The sequence below is a fragment of the Pseudorca crassidens genome, chromosome 1 (genome assembly GCF_039906515.1).
Source record: "Pseudorca crassidens isolate mPseCra1 chromosome 1, mPseCra1.hap1, whole genome shotgun sequence".
In the NCBI taxonomy this organism is placed as follows: domain Eukaryota; kingdom Metazoa; phylum Chordata; class Mammalia; order Artiodactyla; family Delphinidae; genus Pseudorca; species Pseudorca crassidens.
Window position 1 is genome coordinate 85,491,309 of NC_090296.1, and position 22,842 is coordinate 85,514,150.

The 22,842-nt window shown below is 38.2% G+C and overlaps 1 protein-coding gene across 25 annotated transcripts in view; it reads left to right on the forward strand.

The window, feature by feature from the left end:
- The window catches only part of MGA (MAX dimerization protein MGA), a 157,644-nt gene that overhangs the window by 63,811 nt on the left and 70,991 nt on the right, over positions 1–22,842 (forward strand). For all 25 annotated transcript variants that reach the window (XM_067743907.1, XM_067743917.1, XM_067743950.1 and 22 more), the window contains exon 2: positions 1,639–2,769. In XM_067743907.1, coding sequence (XP_067600008.1) covers positions 1,706–2,769 — 1,064 coding nt within the window. In that variant the 5' untranslated portion in view covers positions 1,639–1,705. The remainder of the gene's footprint in view (positions 1–1,638; positions 2,770–22,842) is intronic.

Below are 22,842 nucleotides of genomic sequence, written 5' to 3' on the forward strand. Positions count from 1 at the left end.
ATTTGCTTTTCCTATTCTTTGCCCATTTTTCTGTTAGATTTTTTGTCTTGTTGATTTGTATAAAAAGATCCCTTTTGATATTAGGGAAATGAGTTTTTTTTTTTTTTTTTTTTTTTTTTTGCGGTACGCAGGCCTCTCACTGTTGTGGCCTCTCCCGTTGCGGAGCACAGACTCCGGACGCGCAGGCTCAGAGGCCATGGCTCACGGGCCCAGCCGCTCTGCGGCATATGGGATCTTCCCGGACCAGGGCACGAACCTGTGTCCCCTGCGTCGGCAGGCAGACTCTCAACCACTGCGCCACCAGGGAAACCCCGGGAAATGAGTTCTTTATGATATAAGTTGCAAATATAGTTTTCCAGTCAGGCATTTGTTTTTTATTTTGCGTGGGTGGTTTTTGTCATGTTAAAAACAAATTTACATGATTTTGAATTTATCAAAAATTCTGTCGTCTTATTGACTTCTAGATTTTATGTCCTACTTATTATCAAAAAGGTTTTCTCAAAGATTTCTTCAAGAATTAAAAAAAATTACACTGAGGCGGGGTGGGGTGGGATTTAAATGTTTGGTCTGTCTGGAATTTTTTTCAGTGTAAGGTCTGAGGTGTGGAGCCAACTGTTTCTTTCCTAGTAAGTTCCAGTGATTTGTCATGGTTTCTTTAAATGTATGTACTAACAAGGTAAATAGTATTTTACTTATGTATGAACTCATGCCATTACCATAAAAAGTGTTGATCATATACAAAGATAACATGTAAATTTGTTAATTTTTGCTCATCTCAGGAGAACTTGCTGTGTAATGGAATCCTCTGGTAAACTAATTCATTAAGTATCAGGATCCTTTTAAAATGAAAATAACTTTCCAATTTGATCTCTTTAAGTCTGTATATTTTTCTTTTCTAAAAACTAAGGCATTTATTTTATTTTTAATTAATTTTTTTGGCTGCGTTGGGTCTCTGTTGCTGCACGCAGGCTTTCTCTAGTTGTGGTGAGCAGGGGCTACTCTTCGTTTCGGTGCGCGGACTTCTCATTGTGGTGGCTTCTCTCGTTGCAGAGCATGGGCTCTAGGTGTGCGGGCTTCAGTAGTTGCAGCATGCAGGCTCAGTAGTTGTGGCATGCAGGCCCTGTAGTTGCAGCATGCAGGCCCTTAGAGTACACGGGCTTCAGTAGTTGTGGTGCTTGGGCTCAGTAGTTGTGGTGCTTGGGCTCAGTAGTTGTGGCACATGGGCTTAGTTGCTCCGTGGAAGTGGGATCTTCCCCGACCAGGGATCTTCCCTTGCATTGGCAGGCAGATTCTTAACCATTGTGCCACCAGGGAAGTTCCAAGTCTGTATACTTTTATACTTTCATGTAGTTTTTCTAAAATGAATGTACACTTTTTGTTTTTATTTGAGATTGTAGTATGTATAGTGAATTATTGGAGATTGGGATATGAATAATTTAACTAATTAGATTAAAACGAACTTTAAAGAGATAATCAAATATTCCAGAATCAGTATCTTCACAGTGATTGAGAGAAAGGTAGAAGGAAAGTCTTAGAAGAATTTAGGAATATATTTTGGGGGTAATGTAATCATTCTTGTATTTTTGTTAACAAAATAAATGTTCACTTGATTAAAGTGTTTTTTTGCTTGTTTTTTAGGCTGGGAAGGCCATTGTGATTATGTGGTAACTATAGTTATCTTACTACTGATTTTCCCACTGGAATCATGGAGGAGAAACAGCAGATTATATTGGCTAATCAAGATGGTGGGACAGTGGCAGGAACAGCACCTACCTTCTTTGTCATCCTAAAACAGCCAGGAAATGGCAAAACTGATCAAGGAATTTTGGTTACTAATCGGGATGCCTGCGCTTTGGCTAGCAGTGTTTCATCACCAGGAAAATCTAAGGGAAAGATTTGCCTTCCAGCTGATTGTACTGTAGGAGGAATCACTGTCACCTTGGATAACAATAGTATGTGGAACGAATTCTATCATCGAAGCACAGAGATGATCCTGACCAAGCAGGGAAGACGCATGTTTCCTTACTGTCGTTATTGGATAACAGGTTTAGATTCAAATATGAAATATATCCTCGTCATGGATATATCTCCTGTGGATAACCATCGTTATAAATGGAATGGTCGCTGGTGGGAGCCCAGTGGGAAGGCTGAACCCCATGTTTTGGGGAGGGTTTTTATTCATCCAGAATCTCCTTCCACAGGTCATTATTGGATGCATCAACCAGTATCTTTCTATAAACTCAAACTTACCAACAATACACTGGACCAAGAAGGGCATATTATCTTGCACTCTATGCATCGCTACCTGCCGAGGCTTCATTTGGTGCCTGCAGAGAAGGCTACCGAAGTGATACAGTTAAATGGCCCTGGTGTCCACACTTTTACCTTCCCACAGACTGAATTCTTTGCAGTAACAGCTTATCAAAACATTCAGATTACCCAGTTGAAAATAGATTACAATCCATTTGCTAAAGGCTTCCGGGATGATGGGCTGAATAGTAAGCCCCAGAGAGATGGAAAGCAAAAGAACAGCTCTGACCAGGAAGGGAATAGTGTTCCCAGTTCTCCTGGTCAACGGGTCCGTCTTACAGAAGGTGAGGGGTCAGAGATACAGCTAACTGATTCGGATCCTTTATTGAGGGGTCATGAAGCGTCATGCAAGGGTTTGGAGAAGCCTTCCCTTAATGTAAAACGAGACTTTCTAGGTTTCATGGATATTGATTCAGCACTTGGTGAAGTTCCTCAGTTGAAGCAAGAGGTTTCTGAAAGGTAGGTAACAGATTTTCTGTTCTTAGAGATAAAAGGAAGGTTTGAATTTAAAATACTGATTGTGTGGATTGCTGACTTTAGACATTGATAAATGCAAGCTGCTATAAGATGTACCACAGTTGCTTTTACATTCTGTGAAGTGACAGTTCATTTTTCTGTAATGAATATGGATTGGGTTCACAATCCAGAATTGTAGGCAAATTAGATGACTCATCAGAATGGGGACCTTAGATTTAGATTGTAGGTTTAGACTTTCGTTAATCATGTGTGGCTGTTCCTTGTTAATATATATAGATGAATTTTTTAAAATATTGAAATATAGTTGATGTACAGTATGTATAGACAACTCTTGATTGATTGGGGAAGGGAAAAGAATGACCCCCAAATCATAACTGAAACAGAATTTACCCAGTGAGGCACAGAAGAGATTTAAAGTAAAGTTGTTTATATGTAGTACATAAGAATTTTGTGCCCTGTGGACATCCTAATCCATAAATTGCCTGAGTAAGAAATAAGCTGAAGATTATTACATGTTAAAATAGCATGATATACTCTTGTGCTTTTTAAATTTGAACTTGTGTTATTTATTTATTTTTATCAAAGTCTTTATGTTTTTAGAGCAATTTTAGGTTTGCAGCAAAATTGAGAAGAAAGTACAGAGATTTCCCATACAGCCCCTGCCTCCACACATGCATAGCCATTCCCATTAGCAACATTCCCTACCAGAGTGGTACATTTGTGTCAATTGATGAACCTATATTGATGCATCATAATCACCCAAAGTCCGTAGATTACATAAGGGTTCATTGTTGGTGATATACATTCTGTGGGTTTGGACAAATATGTAATGACATGTATCCACCCTCACTGTATCATACAGAGTATTTTCATTGCCCTAGAAATCCTCTATTCTCCACCTGTTAATTCCCCTTCCCATCTGGCAATCTTTTACCTTTTTATTATCTCACTGCTTTGCCTTGTCCAGAATTTCATATAGTTGGAATTATACAGTATGTAGCCTTCTCAAATTGGCTTCTTTCACTTAGTAATATGTATATAAGATTCCTTCATGTCTATTCATGGCTTGATACCACATTTTTTTTCAGTGCTGAATAGTATTTCCTTGTTTGGTTGTACCAGTTCGTTTATTCATTCACCTCCTGAAGGACATCTTGGGTGCTTCCCAGTTTGGGCAATTATGAATAAAGCTGCCACAAACATCCATGTCCAAGCCTTCAGTTCACTTGGGTATATACCAAAGATTGTGGTCGCTAGATCGTACGGTAACAGTATTAGGTTTATAAGAAACTGCCAAACTCTTCCAAAGTGGCTGTACCATTTTGCAGAAATGAGAGTTCTTGTTGCTCTGCATCCTTGTCAGCACTTGGTGTTGTCAGTTTTCTGGATTTTGGCCTTTCTAATAGGTGTGTAGTAGTAGTAGCTTGTTTAAATTTGCCTTTCCCTGATGACACGATGTGGTGCATTTTTTCATATGCTTATTTGCCATCTGTATGTCATCTTTGGTGTCTTTTAAGGTCTTTGGCCCATTTTCTAATCAGATTGTTTTACTGTTTTCTTAAGAGTTCCTTATATATTTTGGTGTGTTTTTTGGGGGGGGCTGCCTTGGGTCTTAGTTGTGGCACGCGGGATCGTTGTGGCAGGCGGGCTTCTCTCTACTTGTGGCACACGGGCTGCAGAGTGCGTGGGCTCAGTAGTTGCAGTGTGCAGGCTTAGTTGCCCCGTGGCATGTGGCATCTTAATTCCCTGACCAGGGATCGAACCTGCGTCCCCTGCATTGGAAGGTGGATTCTTAAGGACCACCAGGGAAGTCCCAGTTCCTTGTATATTTTGGATAACATGTCTTTTGCAAATATTTTCTCCTAGTCTCTGGTCTGTCTTCTCATTCTCTTGTTGGCTTTCACAAAGCAGTTTATTATTTTAATGAAGTTCAGCCTATCAATGATTTCCTTCATGGATCATGCCTTTGATTTCATATCTAAAAAGTCATTGCCATATTTAAGGTCATGTAGGTTTTCTTTTAGGTTATCTTTTAGGATCCTTATAGTTCTGTGTTTTACATTTTGGTTTATGATCCATTTTGTATTAATTTATGTGAAAGTTGGAAGGTCTGCGTCTAGATTGATTTCTTTGCATGTGGATGTCCTGCTGTTCCAGCACCATTTGTTGAGAAGACTCTCTTTGCTCCATTGTACTGTCCTTGCTCCTTTGTCAAAGATCAGTTGACTCTATTTATGTGAGTCTATTTGTGGGCTCTCTAGTCTGTTCCATTGACCTATTTGTTGTTTCACCAGTACTACACTGATTTGATTACTGTAGCTTTTTAAGTAAGTCTTGAACCTGGGTAGTGTTAGCCCTCCAACTTTGTTCTCCTTCAATATTGTATTGGCTATTCTGGGTCTTTTTCTTCTCTATGTAGACTTGAGAATAAGTTCCATAAAATGACTTGCTGGGATTTTGATTTTGGTTGCATTGAATCTATAGATCAAGTTGGGAGGAACTGACATCTTAACTATATTGACTCTTCCTATTCATGAACACTGACTATCTCTCCATTTATTTAGTTCTTTAATTTTTTTCATCAGAGTATTGTCATTTTCCCCATATTGATCTTGTACATATTAGATTTATATATCAGTATTTCACTATTTGGGGGTGACAATGTAAATGGTATTGTTTTTTTAACTTCAAATTCCACTTGTTCTCTGTTGATATATAGGGAAGCAACTGACTTTGGTACTTTATCCTTGTATTCTGCAACCTTGCTATAATCACTTATTAGTTCCAGAAGTTTTTTGGAGATTCTTTTGGATTTTCTACCTAGATGATCATGTCATTCATAAACAAGACAGCTTTCTTTCTCTCAAATCTGTATTCCTTTATTTGCTTTTCTTGTCCTATTGCATTCACTAGGACTTCCAGTATGATGCTGAAAAGGAGTGATGAGAGGTGACATCCTTGCCTTGTTTCTGATCTTAGTGAGAAAGTTTCTAGTTTCTCACCATTAAGTATGATGTTTGTTTTAGGTTTTTTGTAAATATTCTTTTTTTTGGCTGTGCCTTGCCATATGCGGGATCTTAGTTCCCTTTGTAGATATTCTTGATTAAGTTGAGGAAGTTCCCTTCTATTGCTAATTTACTGAGAGTTTTTATCATGGATGGGTGTTGCATATTGTCAAATGCTTTTTTTCTGAATCTGTTGATATCATGTGACTTTTTTCTTTTCTGGTTTATTGATGTGATGGATTATGTTAATTGATTTTTGAATGAACCAGCCTCGTATACCTGGGATGAATCCCGCATGGTCATGGTGTATAATTCTTTTTATATGTTTTATTTGATTTGCTCTTATTTTAAGGATTTTTGCATTTATGTTCTTGAGGAGTAATGGTCTGTAGTTGTCTTGTAATGTCTTTGTCTGGTTTTGGGATTGGTGTTATGCTGGCTTCATAGAAGGAGTCAGGAAGTATTGCCACTACTCCATCTTCTGAAAGAGACTGTAGAGAATTGGTATCATTTCTTTCTCATATGTTTGGGAAATTTTACCAGTGAACCCATCTGGGCCTGTTTTGGAACCTTATTGATTAAATTTCTTAAATAAATATAGACCTATTTTGATTGTCTCTTGTGTGAGCTTTGGAAGATTGTGTTTTTCAAGGAATTGGCTCATTTCATCTAGGGTATCATTTGTTGGCATAAAATTGTTCATATATTCCTTTATTATCCTTTTGATGTCCATGGGATCTGTAGTGGTGTCCCACTTTTTCTTTTTTTAAATTTAATTTATTATTTATTTTGGTTGCACTAGGTCTTAGTTGCGGCTGGTGGTCTCCTTAGTTGTGGCATGCAAACTCTTAGTTGTGCTATGCATGTGGGATCCAGTTCCCTGACTAGGGATTGAACCCACATCCCCTGCATTGGAAGGTGGATTTTTAACCGTTGTGTCACCAGGGAAGTCCCCCTTCTTTTTATTTCTGTTAATAGTAATTTGTGTCTTCTCTCTTTTTTCCTTAGCCTGGCTAGAGGCTTATTGACTTTTTTTTATTGATCTCTGAAAAGATCAATAAAAAAAATCAAAAGTTAAAAAAATCAGCTTTCAGTTTTATTGATTTTTATCTACTGATTTTTCTGTTTTCAATTTCATTGATTTCTGCCCTGATTCTTATTTCTTTTCTGCTGCTCACTTTGGATTTAATTTGCTCCTTTTTTTCTAATTTCCTAAGGTGGAAACTTAGATTATTGATTTTAGATCTTCTTTCTTTTCTAATATATGCATTCAGTGCTATGTTTCTTTGTAAGCACTGCTTTCTCTGTGTACCACAAATTTTGATAAGTTGTATTTATATTTTCACTTAGTTCAGAATATTTAAAAATTTCTCTCGAGATTTTTTCTTTGACCCATGTGTTATTTAGAAGTGTGTTGTTTAATCAGTTACTTTGGGATTTTTGTTATTTTTCTGTCAGTGATTTCTAGTTTAATTCCATTATAGTCTTTTAAGTTATTTAAGATGTGTTTTATGGTCCAGAATGTGGTTTAGCTTGGTGAATGTTCCATGTTAACTTGAGAAGAATGTGTATTCTGCTGTTGTTGAAGTAATCTATACATGTCAATTAGATCTAGTTAATTGATGGCTTAACTGAATTCCATTATGTCCTTACTGACTTTCTGCCTGCTGGATCTGTCCATTTCTGATGTGTTTCAGTCTCTAATAGTAGATTCATCTGTTTCTCCTTGCCATTTCTTTTAGTTTTTGCTTCATGTAGGTTGATACTCTGTTTTGGGGCACATATACATTAAGGATTGTTATGTCTTCTTGGAGGATTGACCCTTTATAATTATGTAACATCCTTCATTATCCCTGATAACTTTCATTACTTTTAAGTCTATTCTGTCTGAAATTAAAATAGCTACTCCTGCTTTCTTTTGATTAGTGTTAGCATGATATATTTTTCTCTATCCATTTACTTTTAATTTTTATGTGTCTTTATATTTAAAGTGGATTTTACAGACCCAATATGTAATTGGGTCTTTTTTTAAAAAATTAATTTATTTTATTTATTTTTGGCTGTGTTGGGTCTTCGTTGCTGTGCGCAGGCTTTCTCTAGTTACAGCAACCGGGGGCTGCTCTTGTTGCAGTGCGCGGGCTTCTCATTGCAGTGGCTTCTCTTTGCAGAGCATGGGCTCTAGGTGCTTGGGCTTCAGTAGTTGTGGCACACGGGCTCAGTAGTTGTGGCTTGTGGGCTCTAGAGCGCAGGCTCAGTAGTTGTGGCGCACGGGCTTAGTTGCTCCGCAGCATGTGGGATCTTTCCGGACCAGGGGTCGAACCCATGTTCCCTGCATTGGCAGGTGGATTCTTAACCACTGTGCCACCAGGGAAGCCCTGGGTCTTGTGTTTTTTTTTTTTTTTTTTTTTTGCAGTACGCAGGCCTCTCACTGCTGTGGCCTCCCCCGTTGTGGAGCACAGGCTCCGGACGCGCAGGCTCAGTGGCCATGGCTCACGGGCCCAGCCGCTCCGCGGCATGTGGGATCTTCCTGGACTGGGGCACGAACCCGTGTCCCCTGCATCGGCAGGCGGACCCTCAACCACTGCGCCACCAGGGAAGCCCCGGGTCCTGTTTTTTGATCCATTCTGACTGGTGCATTTAGACTGTTGACATTCAAAGTGATTATTGAAACAGTTGGATTAATATCTACCATATTTGTTACAGCTTTTCTTTTGTCCTTGTTCTTTGTTTCTATTTTTGTTTTCCACTCTTTATTTGCCTTTTGTGGTTTTAGTTGAGCATTTTATATGATTTGGTTTTCTTTCTCTTCTTAGCATATCAGTTATACTTTAACTCTTTTTAGTGGTTACTCTATGGTTTGAATATACATTTACAACTTAACCCAAGTCCATTTTCAGATAACACTATATTGCTTCACAGGTAGTTTGTAAATCCTCTCTCCTTTTCTTTGTATCACTGCCATCATTCATTTCACTTATGTATAAGTATATATATGTGATATATACGTAAGTAATCAAACGCATTGTTGCTATTATTAGTTTGAACAAATTTTTACATTCTTTTTTTTTGTGTGTGTGTGGGGTACGTGGGCCTCTCACTGCCGTGGCCTCTCCCACTGCAGAGCACAGGCTCTGGATGCGCAGGCTCAGTGGCCATGGAGCACGGGCCCATCCGCTCCGCGGCATGTGGGATCTTCCCTGACCGGTGCATGAACCCGTGTCCCCTGCATCGGCAGGCGGACTCTCAACCTCTGCGCCACCAGGGAAGCCCTATTTTGAACAAATTTTTACCTGTTAGATCAACTAAGAACAACAACAAAAGAAAGTTTTTATTTTACATTCACTTATTTCTTCCTTATTCTTTATGGAGATCTGAGTTTGACCTGTGATATTTTACATTTGTCTGAAGGACTTCTTTTAATATTTCTTGCAAGTCAGATCAACTGGCAACAAATTCTGTTAATTTTTGTTTGTGAAAGTCTTTATTTCTCCTTTAATTTTGCAGGGTACAGAATTCTAGGTTGGTGTTTTACTCTCTGAATACTTACAATATTTCACTCTTTTTGATTCTGTGGTTTCTGAGAAGTTGGATAGAATTCTTATCTTTGTTCCTCTGTAGGTAAGGTATCTTTTTCCTCTGGCTTCTTTTAGTATATTTTCTTTATCTTTGATTTTCTGTAGTTTAAAAATGGCATCACTACATATAGTCTTTTGGTAGTTATCCTTCTTGGTGTTCTGTGAGCTTCTGGTTCTGTGGTTTGATGTCTGACGTTAATTTGGGGAAATCTCAGTCATCATTGTTTTAAATATTTCTTCTGTTCCTCTCTTCTTCTGATACTCACATTATGCGTATGTTGCATCTTTTTTTTGTTTGTTTGTTTTTGCGGTATGCAGGCCTCTCACTGTTGTGGCCTCTCCCGTTGCGGAACGTAGGCTCTGGACACGCAGGCTCAGCGGCCATGGCTCATGGGCCCAGCCGCTCCGCGGCATGTGGGATCTTCCCGGACCAGGGCACGAACCCCTGTCCCCTGCATCGGCAGGCGGACTCTCAACCACTGCACCACCAGGGAAGCCCTTGCATCTTTTGTAGTTGTCCCACAGTCCTTGGATATTCTGTTCTTTTCAGCCTTTGTTTTCTTTCCTTTTCAGTTTTGGAGATTTCTGTTGCTATATCTTCAAGCTCAGAGATTGTTTCCTCAGCCGTGTCTAGTCTACTAATAAGCCTATCAAAGGCATTCTTCATTTCTTTTACCATGTTTTTGATCTTTAGCATCTTTTTGTTTTTCTTAGGATTTTCATTTCTCTGCTTACATTGCACATCTGTTCTTGCATGTTATTTCTTTATTTATTAGAATCCTTAGTATGTTAATCATAGTTATAAATTCCCAGTCTGGTAATTTCAGCATCCCAGTATGATAATTGTGATGATTGCTCTGTCTTCAAATTGTGGTTTTTTGCCTTTTAGTATGCTTTGTAATGTTTTCTTGATAGTTGGACATGATGTGTTAGGTAAAAGGAAGTGCTGTAAATAGGCCTTTAGTAATGTTGTGGTAAGGCATGGATGTGAGGGAAAGGGAAGTGTTCTTTAGTCCTATGGTTAGGTCTCAGTTTTTAATGAGTCTGTGCCTCTGGACTGTGAACTTCACAAGTACTTCTCATATTCTTTCTTGCCCCCTTAAGTTGGACAGGATTGGCTAGAGTAGGCTGGAGTTAGATATTTCCTTTCCCCAGGTCAGTTAGGCTCTGATAAAACCCACCAAGTTAGACTGGTTAACTAATTTTTCCAGAGGTTAGGCTTTTTTGTTACAAGTAACAGAGACTGACCCCCCCGGCCCAGGATTTTTCTCACGAGGAAATATTTACTGTGAGAACCTAGTCTAGCTCCTGGTGGAAAACTTACAGAAATGTGGGAGCACCCCTATAACTGGGTACCCCTGGAGTTTTAAACTCAGGCTTGTCTACATTGAGCCTCCAGCAACTCCAGTTACAGTTCAGGTTTTTCTACCCTGGCACTGGTTCCCAAGGTGGTTTCCATTGTCAGTTACTGCTCCAACCATGATCCCCTGTATCCACCTGACTGTTTTCAGCAGTTTGCACTGTACTCTCATTGTCTCTTTCTCTCTTTTTTTTTTTTTTTAAATAGAGAAGCCTGTGTGAAACCTGGCTTGTTTCTTTTCAAAAAATATTTATTTATTTGGCTGCGTCGGTTCTTAGTTGCGACATGTGGGCTCTTTGTTGCGGAGCACAGGCTTAGTTTCCCTGCAGCATGTGGGATCTTATAGTTCCCTGACCAGGGATGGAACCCGCGTCCCCTGCATTGGAAGGTGGATTTTTAACCACTGGACCACGAGGGGGTCCCCTCACCGTCTCTTATGGATTCAAAAGAGTTGTTGATTTTTCAGTCCCTTTAACTTTTCACTTGTTAGAACATAGTGGCTATTTCTAAACTCCGTACATGTGCAGCTGGAAACTTGCCTTATTTGAGTGTTAAAACCCAAGTTTGGCAGAAGTATATCCCAGCCCAGTACTTTTCTTTTACTTTCCTTTTCTCACTTAATTCATATCCCATTAACAGCTACTATTCTTTGAGTTTGGAATCCCCACATTGATGAGTTCCCTGACTTGTTTATGGGCAAGTTAGTGCTTTGCTATTTTCTAAGGGTAGTTGACAGGTGGAGTATATGTTACTCAAGCAGTGAACAGGTTTTTCTTTTATTCTGTCAAGGGGGAAAGTGGTTTTCAGTTTATGCTTTTCAGTGTGGCTTTTTTTTTTTTTTTTTGGCATTTGCAACTAGAGGATGCCACCCAGTGTGTAATCATCTTGATTACCCAGTACAATTTAAAAAAATTGAAACACTTCAACACCAGTATTTTTTGGAATTGATTTTATTGAAGGATAGTTGATTTAGTGTTTAATTTTTATTGTACAGCAAAGCAATTCAGTTAGACATATATGTACATTCTTTTTCATATTCTTTTCCATTATGGTTTATCACAGGACATTGAATATACACTGCTATCCTGTGGGACCTTGTTGTTTATCCATTCTGTACATAATAGTTGCATGTGCTACTCCCAAACTCCCAATCCATCCCTCCCCTTCTTCTTTTCCCCTTGGCAACCACAAGTCTGTTTTCTATGTCTGTGAATCTGTTTCTGTTTTGTGGGTAAGTTCATTTGTGTTATATTTTAGATTCCACATATGTGATATCATATGGTGTTTGTCTTTCTCTTTCTGACTTACTTCACTTAGTATGATAATCTCTGGTTGCATCCATGTTGCTGCAAATGGCATTATTTCATTCCTTTTCTTATGGCTGAGTAGTATTCCATTATATATTATATGTACCACATTTTCTTTATCCAGTCATCTGTTGATGGACATTTAGGTTGTTTCCATGTCTTGGCTGTTGTGAATAGTGCTGCTGTGAGCATGGGGTGCATGTATCTTTTTGAATTATAGTTTTGTCCAGATAGATGCCCAGGAGTGGGATTGCTGGATCCTATGACAATTCTATTTTTAGTTTATTGAGGAACCTCCATACTGTTTTCCATAGTGGCTGCACTAATTTACATTCCCACTAACAGTGTAGGAGGGTTCCCTTTTCTCCACACCCTCTCCAGCATTTGTCATTTGTAGACTTTTTTTTTTTTTTTTTTTTTTTTGGCGGTACGTGGGCCTCTCACTGCTGTGGCCTCTCCTGTTGCAGAGCACAGGCTCCGGATGCGCAGGCTCAGCGGCCATGGCTCACGGGCCCAGCTGCTCCGCGGCATGTGGGATCTTCCCGGACCAGGGCACGAACCCATGTCCCCTGCATCGGCAGGCGGACTCTCAACCACTGCGCCACCAGGGAAACCCTGTAGACTTTTTAATGATGGCCTTTCTGACTGGTGTGAGGTGATACCTCATTGTGGTTTTGATTTGCATTTCTCTAATAAGTAGTGGTGTTGAGCATCTTTTCATGGCCCTGTTGGCCATCTGTATATTTTCTTCGGAGAAAGTTCTATTTTGGTCTTTTGTCCTTTTTTCAATTGGGTTGTTTGTTTTTGTTATTGAGTTGTGTGAGCTGTTTGTATATTTTGGAAATTAAGTCCTTGTTGGTCACATCATTTGCAAATATTTTCTCCCAGTCCATAGGTTGTCTCATTGTTTTGTTTATAGTTTCCTTTGCTGTACAAAAGCTTTTAAGTTTGATTATGTCCCATTTGTTTATTTTTGCTTTCATTTCTATTGCCTTGGGAGACTGACCTAAGAAAACATTGGTATGATTTATGTCAGAGAATGTTTTGCCTGTGTTCTCTTCTAGGAATTTTTTGGCAACACCAGTATTTTTACCCTCATTATCCAAAAGCAGTTTAATCTATCCTTGGATGATGGAGGATTTACTTTTAAAATTACTTTGGAGGCCAGGGTGAGGAGTTTGTTAGCTGAAAGAGTCATGTGTATTTCTTTGTTATAGACAGTGGCTTTTGGTGTTACATGTGGTATTATAAACTTCTGATCTTAATGAGTCAAGAAAATGGTTCAGATTTATGAGTGCATCAGTATCTTTGTTACTGAAGGGAAAAAAACAACTTGATATGCTATATGCAAACTTTGTCTTCTATATGCAAGCTTGATTTGGGAGCTGAGATTATTTTGAGGCAGGCGTTGTGATGAGAACTCTTAGGATTTACTCTCAGAGTAACTTTAATGTATAACATACAGCAGTGTTTATTATTAATCATGTTGTACATTGTAAGTCTAGTGCTTATTTATTTTCTAACTGTAAGTTTATACCTTTTCACCACCATCATCCAATTTCCCATTCCCCTGCCTCCAGTAACCACAAATCTGATTTCTTTCTGAGTTTGTTTTGAAGTATAATAGACGTCAACAGTATGTTCGTTCTGGCGCATGGCATAGGGTGATTTGATATTTCTATACATTACAAAGTGATTATCATTATAAATCTAGTTACCATCTGTCAGTATGCAAAGATATTACATTCTTATTGGCTGTATTTCCTGCACTGTACATTTCATCCCTGTAACTCATTTATTTTGTAACTGGAAGTTTGTACCTCTTTTAATTTCCCTCACTTATTTCATTCATTCCCCCCCACCCTCCCCTCCTCTGGTAACCATCTGTTTCTTCTCTAGATCTGTGACTCTGTTTTTGTTTGTTACATTTGTTCACTTTTTTTTTTTTTAATTTTTTTTTTTTTTTTTTTTGTAGTACGTAGGCCTCTCACTGTTGTGGCCTCTCCTGTTGCGGAGCACAGGCTCCGGACGCGCAGGCTCATCGGCCATGGCTCACGGGCCTAGCCGCTCTGCGGCATGTGGGATCTTCCCGGACCGGGGCACGAGCCCATGTTCCCTGCATCGGCAGGCAGACTCTCAACCACTGCGCCACCAGGGAAGCCCTGTTCACTTGTTTTTTAGATTTCACATATAACTGAAATCATGCAGTGTTTGTGTTTTTAGTCTGACTTATTTCACTTAGCACGATATCCTCTAGGTCCATCCATGTTGTTGCAAATGGCGAGATTTCATTCTTGTTTTGTGGCTAATATTCATCTATCTGTTATCTTCTTTATCCATTTACCTATTTATAGACACTTAGGTTGCTTCCGTATCTTGGTCATTGTGAATAATGCTGCTATGAACATAGGGGTGGATATGTCTTCTTAAATTAGTGTTTTTGTTTTCTTTGGAAAAATACCCGGAAGTGGAATTGCTTGGCAATTTCTATGGCAGTTCTATCTTTAAATTCGTGAGGAACCTCCATACTGTTTTCCATAGCGGCTGCACCATTTTACATACTCACCAACAGTGCCTGAGGGTTTCCTTTTCTTCACATTCTCTCCAGCACTTGTTATCTATTGTCTTTTTGATAATATCCTTTTTTTTTTTTTGCCGTATGCGGGCCTCTCACTGTTGTGGCCTCTCCCGTTGTGGAGCACAGGCTCCGGATGCGCAGGCTCAGCGGCCATGGCTCACGGGCCCAGCCGCTCCACGGCATGTGGGATCTTCCCGGACCGGGTCACGAACCCGTGTCCCCTGCACCAGCAGGTGGACTCTCAACCACTGCGCCACCAAGGAAGCCCTGATAATATCCATTTTGCCAGGTATGAGGTGATAGCTCATTGTGGATTTGACTTGCATTTCCTTGATGAGTGATGTTGAGCATCTTTTCTTGTACCTGTTGCCCATTTGTTTGTCTTCTTTGGAGAGATGTCTATTTAGGTCCTCTGTCCATTTTGTGACTGGATTGCTTGTTTGTTTTTTTTTTTGCGTTATGCGGGCCTGTCACTGTTGTGGCCTCTCCCGTTGCGGAGCACAGGCTCCGGATGCGCAGGCTCAGCGGCCATGGCTCACGGGCCTAGCCGCTCTGCGGCATGTGGGATCTTCCTGGACTGGAGCATGAACCCGTGTCCCCTGCATCAGCAGGCGGACTCTCAACCAGTGCGCCACCAGGGAAGCCCTGCTTGTTTTTTTTGATGTTGAGTTAAATGAATTTTTGTATATTTTGGATATTAGCCGTTTGTTAAATTGTTTGCGAATATCTTCTCTCATTCAGTAGGCAGCCTTTTCATTTGTTGATGGTGCAAAAGCTGTGCAAAAAGCGTTTTAGTTTGATGTAGTCCGATTTGTCTCTGTTTCTGCTTTTGTTTGCCTTGCCCCAGGAGACATATCCAAAAAAATATTGTTAATACTGAGGTAAAAAATATTGCTAACACTGCCTATGTTTTCTTCTAGGAGTTTTATGATTTCAGGTCTTACCTTTAAGTCTTTAATCCACTTTGAGTTTATTTTTGTATATTGTGTGAGAAAATAGTCCAGTTTGATTCTTTTGCATGTAGTTGTCCGGTTTTTTCAACACCATTTATTGAAAAGGCTCTCTTTTCCCCATTGTATATTCTTGCTCCTGTGTTGTAGATTAAATGTCCATGTAAGTATGGGTTCACTTCTGGGCACTCTGTTCTGTTCCATTGATCTGTGTCTACTTTTGTGCACGTACCTTACTGTTTTGATGACTGTAGCTTTGTAGTATAGTTTGAAATCAGTGATCATGGTACCTCCAGTTTGTTCTTGTTTCTCAATATTGTTTTGGCTCTGTGGGATCTTTCGGGTTTTCATACAAATTTAGAGTAATTTTTTCTGGTTCTATGAAAAATGCTATTGGTATTTTGATAGGGATTGCACTCAATATGTAGATTGCCTTGGGTGGTACAGTCAGTTTAAAAATGTTAATTCTTCCAGTCTATGAGCATGGTATATCTTTTCATCTGTTGGTGTTGTCTCAATTCTTTTCATCACTGTCTTATAGTTTTCTGAGTACAAGTCTTTTATCTCCTTAGTTAGATATATTTCTAGGTATTTTATTTCTTTTTGATGCAGTTGTAAATGAGATTGATTCCTTAGTTTCTCTTCCTGATAGCTTGTTGTTAGTGTATAGAAACGCAACAGATTTCTGTGTTTTAATTTTGTATCCTGAAACTTTACGGAGTCATTTATTTGTTCTAATAGTTTTTTGGTGGCATCTTTAGAATTTTCTATATATGGCAATAGTATGTCACCTGAAAACAGTGACAGTTTTACTTCTTCCTTTCCAATTTGGATGCTTTTTATTTATTTTTCTTGTCTGATTGTTTTGGTTAGGATTTCCAATATTATGTTGAATAAAAGGGGTGAGAGTGGTCATCTTGTCTTGTTCCTGATCTTCGAGGCAATGCTTTCAGCTTTTCGCTATTGAGTATGGTGTTGGCTATATGTTTGTTGTATGACCTTTATTATGTTGAGGTATGTTCCCTCTGTACCTACTTTGTTGATAGTTTTTTTTATCATAAATGGATTCTGAATTTTGTCAAAAGCTTTTTCTGCATTTATTGAGATGACATGATTTTTATTCTTCAACTTGTTAATGTGTTATTACCATTACCAGATTGATTTGCAGATATTGAACCATCTTTGCATTGCTGGGTTAAACCCCACTTTATCAAGGTTTGTGATCCTTTTGTATTTACTTATTTATTTGGGTGAGCTGGGTCTTAGTTTTGGCAGGAGGGATCTTTAGTTGCAGCATGCAGGATCTTTTAGTTGCGGCATGTGGGCTCTTAGTTGCAGCATGCGGGATCCAGTTCCCTGACCAGGGATCGAACCTGGGCCTCCTGCATTGGGAGCACTGAGTCTTAACCACTGGGCTTCCAGGGAAGTCCCTGGAATCTATGATCCCTATGATCCTTCTAATGCATTGTTGAATATGTTTTGCTTGTATTTTGTTGAGGATTTTTACATTTTTGTTTTTACATTTATTTTTACATTTATGTTCATTTATGTTCATTTATGTTCATTTATTTTTACATTTATTTATTTTTCATTTTTTTCATTTATTTTTTTATTTATTTCATTTATTTATTTATTACATTTATTACATTTTATTTATTTCATTTATTTATTTATTACATTTATTTTTTTTCATTTATTTTTACATTTATGATCATTTATGTTCATTTATGTTTTTACATAAATGAAAAACATTCATTTTGTTCATTTTGTTTTTACATTTGAACAAAACATTCATTTTGTTCATTTTGTTTTTACATTTATTTTTACATTTATGTTCATCTGTGACATTGGCCTGTAATTGTTTTTGCGAGGGGGTGATGTCTTTGATTTTGGTATCAGGGTGATGCTGGCCTAATAGAAGTTCGGAAGCATTCTTTTCTCTTCGATGTTTTGGAATATTTTGAGAAGAATAGGTGTTAATTGTCTAAATGTTTGGTAGAATTCACCTTTGAAGACATCTGGTCCTGGACTTTTGTTTCTTGGGAGTCTTATAAATTACTGTTTCAATTTTACTATTTGTACAGTATGTCCCCTACATATGAATGAGTTCTGTTTTGAGAGTGTGTTCGTACATTCAGGTTGTTTGTCAGTCCAACGAAGTTAGCCTAGGTACCCGACTAACACAATTGGCTATATAGTACTGTTCTGTAGTAGTTTTATAATACTTTTCACACAAATAATGCATAAAGAACAAGCAAACACAAAAAATAAAGATAATATTTATAGTCTTACTGTCCAGTACCTTGAAAAGTACAGCAGTATAGTACAACAGCTGGTGTACAGGGGCTGGCATCAAGTGAACTGGCAAGAAGAGTTACTGACTAGAGGTGGGAGGGGAGGTGTGGGATATAGTAGAGCTGAAGGATCTTCAGCAATAGGAGGTGGAGGGCAAGCTACAATTTCACTCATGCCTGACGGTGATGGAATGCACGTTCGCATCTTTGAAAGTTCGTAACTTGAAGGTTCGTATGTAGGGAACTTACTGTAATCGGCCTGTTTATATTTTGTATTTCTTCCTGATTCAGTCTTGGGAGATTGTACTAGGTGATTATTTCTAGGAATTTATCCAGTTCCTCTAGGTTGCCCATTTTATTGGCATATAATTCTGTGGTGTAATCTCTTTATAATCATAAATGATTATATAACATAATCAGATGATTTTATATATGATATATTATATATATGATTATATATAATCATAAATGATTATATAACATAATCAGATAACAAATGTTTCTGTGGTGTCGGTTGTTACTTCTCTTTTTTTTATTTTTGATATTTTTGGGTCCTCTTTTTTTTTTATTTATGAGTTTGGGTAAAGGGTTGTCAATTTTATCTTTTCAAAGAACCGGTTGTTAGTTTCATCCTTATTTTGGTTTTGAAAAGGAAATTGCTATTTCATATTGTGTATTGCACAGTGTATGGAAATAAAGCTGATCCTTTATATTGATTTTGTATCGTGCAGCTTTGCTGAATTTATTAACTAACTCTGTGTGTGTGTGTGTGTGCGTGTGTGTGTGTGTATTATTCAGAGTTTCCTACATATAAGATCATGTCATCTGTGACAGAGATACCTTTATTTTTCCTTTCCAATTTGAATTGATACTATTTTTTTCTTACCTAATTGCTTTAGTTACAATTTTCAGTACTGTGTTAAATAGAAGTGGTTAAAGTGGGATCATTCTGGTTTTAATTTGCATTTTTCAAGTACATTTTCAGTAATTTCTTCAGAAAGGATGTATGGGACATAGAATTTTAGAATGTTTAAATAAAATCACTTCTGAGGAAGGTAGTAATCCCCTTCTTCACCCCTTTTAACAGTTTTCTTCTTGCATGTTGAAAAATAGCTTTATTATACCCTCATACTTCCATAATTTTTTTGGTTGAGTGTAGAGTTCCATGCTGAAAATGTGTTGTCGGGTTCCAGTTTGCTGTTGAGAAATTTGATTCCTGGTGGTTTGCAGGCTCTTAAGATTTTTTTGTTGATCTCTCTTATGAAATTTCACAATGATGAGCCGCGGTATGGTTGTTCTCATCATTGTGAGAAAATACGTTTTTTCAAAACAAGAAGTTCATATTCTTTGGCCCTAGGAACATTTAAGTATTATTTCTCTGTTAATTTTTTCACTTTCTTTTTCTCTTTTTATTAAAAATTTTTTTTTCTTTTTTTTTTTTAAGGCCCGTGGGCTCGAGAGCGCAGGCTCAGTAGTTGTGGTGCACGGGTTTAGTTGCTCCACAGCTTGTGGGATCTGCCTGGACCAGGACTTGAGCCTGTGTCCCCTGCACTGGCAGGCATATTCTTAACCACTGCGCCACCAGGGAAGTCCTGTTTTCTCTTTTCTAAAAAAACTCTTGATAGTTGGGTGTTCCATCTACTGGATTGGTTATCTTATATAATCAGTCTTTTATTTCTTGTCATTATCTTTTTGCTGTACATTATGTGAGATTTCCTTGATTTAGCTTCTAACTTACTGATGTATTTATTGCAGGTGTACGATTTCAGTTTCCAAGAGCTCTTTTGTTTTCCACTCTACATTATCTTTTCCAGTGGATTTCTTCTTTCTGTTACTCTAATTACCAGTTTCATGGAAGGCATTATGTTATGGCTTTTCCTAATGTGCGTCTGTATGTATCTCTTTTTTTAATAGTTTATTTATTTTAATTTTATTAATTTTTTTGGCTGCATTGCATCTTCGTTGTTGTACGTGGGCTTTTTCTAGTTGCGGCGAGGGGGCGTACTCTTCGTTGTGGTGTGCAGGCTTCTCATTGTGGTGGCTTCTTCTGTTGCAGAGCACAGGCCCTAGGCGCGCGGGCTTTGGCAGTTGTGGGCGATGGGCTCTAGAGTGCAGGCTCGGTAGTTGTGGCACACGGGCTTAGTTACTCCGCAGCATGTGGGATCTTCCCGGACCAGGGATCAAACCCGTGTCCCCTGCATTGTCAGGTGGATTCTTAACCACTGCGCCACCAGGGAAGTCCCTATACATATCTTAGTATCTATTAAATTAAGTAACATTATATTGTCTATTTGTCTGTCTCCTGCACTGATCTGTGCATTCCTTGAATGTAGGGACTGTGCTTTATTTATTTTGGTAAATCCCTGTGCCCCCAAAAATGTGTCTGGCACATTGTCAGAACTCAGTAAATGTTGCCTGAATGAGTTTGTTTATCCATAGCACTTAAAGCTTTTTTAGTGTGTTTCACAGTGACTGTCATGTCATACTTACTTGTTGCATAGGTTGTGTATACCAACAAAAATGTAATCCTTTAAATTAATTGATGTGTACAAATCAGTGGTTTTGCCCATATTTTTGGTTAGATAACCTTGCACCTAATTTTTTTGTATAGCGACTTCTTAAAAGTATAAAATTTCAGGATTGTTTGCAAAATCTTCCTGCCAAGGAAAAAAAATTCATGCTTTGTGTGTAAAGTTTTTATTGGACGATAAGGAGAGAGAGACTCTTTGGAAATAACTTTTGTAATTTAGCAAGTTTAATATTTCAGGAAGATGTGAAAGCAGTTATTTTGGTAGCAGCCAAGATTTAGCTTCACAAGGTTCTCAGCTATATTGCAAGCATAATTCAAGTCATATGGCTAAATGAGAAAAAGGTAGAGATTATTTTCTGCATTTTAGAAGTTCACACCGTGAAATACGAAGATAATGAAAGAACTATCATTAAATGTGAATCCTAAATTACTTGATGGAGAATGACATTTATACATAAATATACATAAAAAGTGAGATAATAGGGAAAGGGAAATGAGAGGGCTTGGTTTGCCTAACCTTTAAAAACAGGTAAAGGAGGGAATTCCCTGGCGGTCCAGTGGTTAGGACTATGCGCTTTCATTGCTGAGGACCTGGGTTCAATGCCTGATCAGGGAACTAAGATTCTGCAAGCCATGCGTTGCGGCCAAACAAACAAAAAAACGAGGTAAGGGAAAACTGGATTGTGGTGATGGCAAAATTATAAATTTAGTAAAAATAATTGAGTTGTCACTTAAAACTGGTGGGATTTATGTTACGTAACTTACACAATAAAGCCGTTAAAAAGAAAGATAAGGAAATAGGTATTTTCTCCAATTAAGTGATATTTTTGAAAGGGGGAAGCTGTTTTAGCTTTCAAATTGAAATCTAGCCCATCTTGGCTTACTTTTTGTGTATGGCATGAAGTTGGGGGTCAAGGCTCATATTTTTCCAGGCACATATTTACGTGGTCTAACATCATATTCAAAAGGCTTTATTTTCCCCATTAAAATGCACTGGTGTCTTGGAAAATGAGGTGATTATATATATATATGGGTGGGTCTATTTTTGTTCCATTTTTTTGTCAATACCATGCAGCCATTTATTTATTTATTTAATTTATTGCTGCCTTGGGTCTTCGTTGCTGTGAGCGGGCTTTCTCTAGTTGTGGCGAGCGGGGGCTCCTCTTCCTTGCGGTGCGTGGGCTTTTCATTACAGTGGCTTCTCTTGTTGCAGAGTGCGGACTCTAGGCATGTAGGCTTAGTAGTTGTAGCTTGTGGGCTCTAGAGCGCAGGCTCAGTATTTTTGGCCCATGGGCTTAGGTGCTCTGCAGCATGTGGGATCTTCCTGGACCAGGACTTGAACCCGTGTTCCCTGCATTGGTAGGTGGATTCTTAACCACTGCGCCACCAGGGAAGCCCACCATACAGTCTTGATGACACTATAATCTTTGGTAGTGTAAGCTTCCAACTTCCCATAGTACATAGAAATACAGTTGATTTTTGTACCTTGATCTTGTATTTGATGACCTTGCTTATTTAATTCACTTACTAGTTTGTAGTGTTTAGGATTTTCTACATACACAATTATGTCTGTGAACAAAGTTAGTTTTACTTCTCCCATAAGTCTTTATTATTATTCTCTCTCTTTCTTACCTTACTGCGCTGTTTGGACTTGCAGTTCTGTGTTGAAACTAAATTTTGAGAATGGTCATTCATGTCTCCTGACCTTAGAGAAAATCGTTCAGTATTTCTTAATGGGTGTTATGCTGTTGGCTTTAGGTCACACTGAGAACTTTCCTTCCAGTCCTAATTTTCTAAGTGTGGTTAAGAATGAGTATTGAATTGTATCAAATGTTGTTTTTCTATCTGCTGAGATGTTGTTTTTCTCCCTTCATTTTGTTAATTTGATTTTTTTCTTTTTTTTTTTTTTTTTACTGTGAGTGGGGGCTATATGGGAGTGAGAGCTGGAAATGCTGTAACAGTTTTGCATTCCTGGGAAATACTACTTGGTTGTCATAACATTTTTAACATTGGATTCAGTTTACTGATACTTCATTGAGTTTTTTTACATCTGAATTCATGAAGGATATTTTTATTTCTGATACTTTAGTTCCAGGGTTTTGCTTTCTTCATAAAACAAAAAGTGTTGGATTATCCTGTATATTCTGAGTTTGTGCAAGATAGGTTTTTTTTTTCATTATGTCTTTGCTAGACTTGAGGGAAGCCATGTAGTTTTCTTTGCTGGCAGGTTTCAAATCATAAATGCAGTTTCTCTGTTGTTCTCTATTTCATTAAATTTTTTCCTCTTAGCATTGTTTCCTTCTTTTTGCTTGCTCTTTTTTTCTTTTATTTCTCATTTTTATTGAGATGTAATTGATATACAGCTCTGTATAAGTTTGTTACACGACATGATGACTTGACAGACATATACTGTGAAATGATTGCCACAATAAATTTAGTTAACATTCATCTTTTCG